This window comes from Rutilus rutilus, assembly GCF_951802725.1.
Source record: "Rutilus rutilus genome assembly, chromosome: 7".
NCBI classification, from domain to species: domain Eukaryota; kingdom Metazoa; phylum Chordata; class Actinopteri; order Cypriniformes; family Leuciscidae; genus Rutilus; species Rutilus rutilus.
This window is the reverse complement of record NC_140221.1, coordinates 11,553,238-11,556,751: the sequence shown is the minus strand read 5'-3', so window position 1 is coordinate 11,556,751 and position 3,514 is coordinate 11,553,238. Positions and strand designations below refer to the sequence as shown.

The following is a 3,514-nucleotide window of genomic DNA, read 5'->3' as shown; positions in this document are numbered from 1 at the left end:
TGAAACAGTGAAGCACTCAATTTTCCGCCCTCTAACCAGCTGTCAACAAACACAGAAATTTTATGCTGTTAAAACAGCAGTTGAGAGCTCAAAGCTCGCGATCACCGCTGCACTCGCGCTATAGAATCACCAGCAGCTGGGAGAGTCTTCCTAGAAGAAGCACCGACACACTCGCCAGAGTACAACGAGTACACTCTTCAGAGACATCGACGTGAAGAACGATCGGCTCCGAAGCGAAAGACAGATGGTGTATGCATCCGCTTCCGTATTTATACCCGTCTCGCGGAGTGGAGTGCGTGATGCAATTCACGTCGCCATTGGCTCGTTCAAGCATGCTCGAAGAAGATAGGCTCCCTAGCGTGATCCCATTCAGTCGACGTCGACTACGTCTGACGTTCTTGACTGAAAGGGAGCTGTTTATTTGTGATTTAAAATGGTTATAAACCCCAAAACTAACTAAAATGAAGACATTTAACAGGAGATAATGAAATTATGAAATGATGATGTATACATTTTTTATTTCTCACAAATTAGCATAATTTTCTGATGGGTACAGCACTGTGTCGTCCAGCTGATCAAGTTGTTCACCGATTGGTGTACTAAAAGTGGCATTTCTTTTAAATGGACTATCTTTAGTTTTAACAGCTGTCATGCCCTGTGAAAAGAAAACATCAACAACATTATAAAACCTCTACAAAACTGCAATAAATAAATGTATTCACTGAAATCTCACTGTATGCTTACCTGAATCTTCTGATAATTATCACTCCAGAATGTAATGGCCTGCTCAGTTGTGTAATCATGATCCTGTGAGAGACAAGCAGATTAAATACCAAAAGAGAAAGGCACACACACACACACACACGCAAATGTACATGTTCAAAGACAAAATGATTGACAGGTCTTAAAACTATTTACCATAGACCTTTTTGTCACTTCAAAATGAAATGCTTTGCCCAAGAGACTTTCAAATATTACTCCCTAAAATTGAAACTGACCATGGTGAGTGGTGCGCGGACAGACTTGAAGCCCTCCACTTTGAAGTCTGCTTTGGTCACAGAGCACAACTCAGGGGCTGGAGGAGCTGCGTTCAGCTCTGCATGTATTTGATCACTGTAAAACAGATTAAAATATTAAGCTAAAAAAAACTGTGGCTAATTTTTTCCGTAAATTTAATCAGGGAGTTATAATATACCTAGAGAGAGAGCTATCTGTTAGCATTCCCATTCATGCTGCCTTCTTTCCTTCACACCCAGTTTTAAAGAAATGTTTGACTTCCTGGTATTGATTTTAAATGTTTAATAAGGCTAATCTACTTCAAATATTGCAAAATACAGTCGTTATTATGTCTGAAGATGATGAGGTAATAACTCATGACTAAGAGCAGAAGAAGGAATCACTCCAAATCAACAGATGGTTGAAACAAAACAGATTGAAATATATGTAGGCACGTCTGTCTTGTATTTATTCACAGGGACAGTGATCTGACATAGAAGAAAAGCCAACTCCTTATATAAAAACAAGAAATTAAATATGATGCCAAAAACTAGATTAAATATTTGTACATTATGGTTAGAATTTCATAAATAAAGTAGTAAATGCAACTGTACAGTGTATCACATTCACCTTTAGATCCACTGACTGCTTCTCTAGAAAGTGAAGCAATTTAGCTAAAATAGTTCAATGTGAACTTCCTGATGATAATGGGACATTTTCTATGAAGTTCTTAGGATAATGGTAAGTAGAATTGCCCACATTTAGCTTTCTGTCCTGGTGGCCAATACCAAATCTATGGGTATGAGGTACTGTCTCACTTCAGAGTAATATTTCCCGTTTTTGTCTTTTTTATTATTATTATTATTTAAAAACAATATTGCAACCACTTGTCTGAGGTCAGAGACTTGTTGTCAAGGTTACATTAAAAATGAAGCATAAAATTGCATGGTAAATAAAAATAAAAATGATTTAATTGAACTATGAATCTAACCATGATACAAACATTCTTACATCACTCCTCTCCCACTGTTTCCTCTATTCACACACGAAACAAGATATGTGGGAGGACAATAAAATGTAATTTGTGTTTTACTGTTGTCATGCCGTCAAACATTACATTTTAAAGTAAATGCTTGTTTATTTAGCTACCTTATCCTTTTGATGAGGTCTTTTTCCAAAAGTTCAGTTCTTCTTCCTAAAATGAAAACCACAGTTTGATTTGAACCACAAAAAGATTTATGCAGAGCAGAATTTTTATTTTTTTGAAAAACTTTTATTTGAAAAGAGCTCTGTGGACTAATCTGAAGAAAGTTATTGTGAATAACTTAGAAGTCAAATGAATTTAATAATATGAAAATACATGCATTTTTAAATAAAAAGAGTACAATAAATACACCCATGATGATACAACCACAGAACTGTCAGTAACCAGATTGTATTATGCAGACCAGCTAACGTTATGTATTTTTACTTATGTGTGATATGCACATGTGTTTCAAATTTCATTATTTTATTTTTTGACTCATTTAACGTTATCCTGCTAATTTTCACGTGTCATCACGTGTCATAAACTCTATCTAGCTAGATGAAGTTTTGTCGAGAATCATTTTGCTTAGGCCTAAACATCATGGCGTATGAAAGTATTTCTAGCAAATTAAAAACAAAACATTTAATTAATATATACCTTTTTGTCGCACCCCAAGGATTTTAGGAGCACTGAAGGCTGCTTTGAATGTACTAATCCCCTGCACTTCAGCAGCCACGTCCATGGTAAGAATCCCTGTGTGTCCGTACTTATGAACGTGTGATCTAGGCTCGGTCATGTCGAGCAATGCAGTAGCCCTCTGAAGCGCATGAAAGAAAGTGTAAGTGTCTGTCATTGATTAGGTGGAATATGATGAGACAAAAAGCGCAGAAAATATGTTCATGGAATTATACCAGTATCACAAGCAACATTTTGCTAAAGTTTCAGCCTGCAGTATGATTTACACACGCAGTGTGCGAAACTCACCTCCTCAACCCAGTTTCCCAGTAAACACCTTCCACCCGGTTTATTTTCCTCATTAGCCTCCGAGGTCATTGCACTCGTGTTTGTTTCCGATATGACGCTGTTTGATAAGCAACGGCCAGGGAAAAGACTTCCAGTAATATAATTGACTTGTGATAAGTAGCCTACTGTTGCACTTGTCAGCTCAGCACAGATCTTGGGAGCGCTGCTTGACTGCGCGGCTGTTGCCATGGTAACGTATACAAACTAAATTCGCTTGGCCTGTATCAAATAATTATTAGCTTTTATCTTACCAATTTCATTAAAAAAATAAAATAAATAAAGCCTTTTAACTTGTCTTTAACTTGTCGTTTATTTGTGCTACTTTTTAAATGATCTATGCATTTTATTGCTTTACCATTGTTCCTTAATACCTACACTTTATTTCATTATTTTAAAACCATGGAAACATAAATAAAGTGTGAAATATACATTATATATTGTTACTGTGTGAAAATATATATATGGACT

The 3,514-nt window shown here is 36.2% G+C and overlaps 1 protein-coding gene across 1 annotated transcript; it reads right to left on the bottom strand.

Moving 5' to 3' along the window:
- Nucleotides 1-523: 523 nt before the first annotated feature.
- Nucleotides 524-3,143, bottom strand: spag8 (sperm associated antigen 8; the record flags this gene model as incomplete). The annotated part of the gene is made up of 6 exons (XM_084415383.1): nucleotides 3,008-3,143; nucleotides 2,681-2,840; nucleotides 2,146-2,191; nucleotides 999-1,113; nucleotides 745-807; nucleotides 524-655 (listed from the first exon to the last, which is right to left on the bottom strand). The coding sequence occupies exons 1-6, from the start codon at nucleotides 3,074-3,076 to the stop codon at nucleotides 524-526; spliced, it is 585 nt and encodes a 194-aa protein (XP_084271509.1). The 5' UTR covers nucleotides 3,077-3,143.
- Nucleotides 3,144-3,514: the final 371 nt, after the last annotated feature.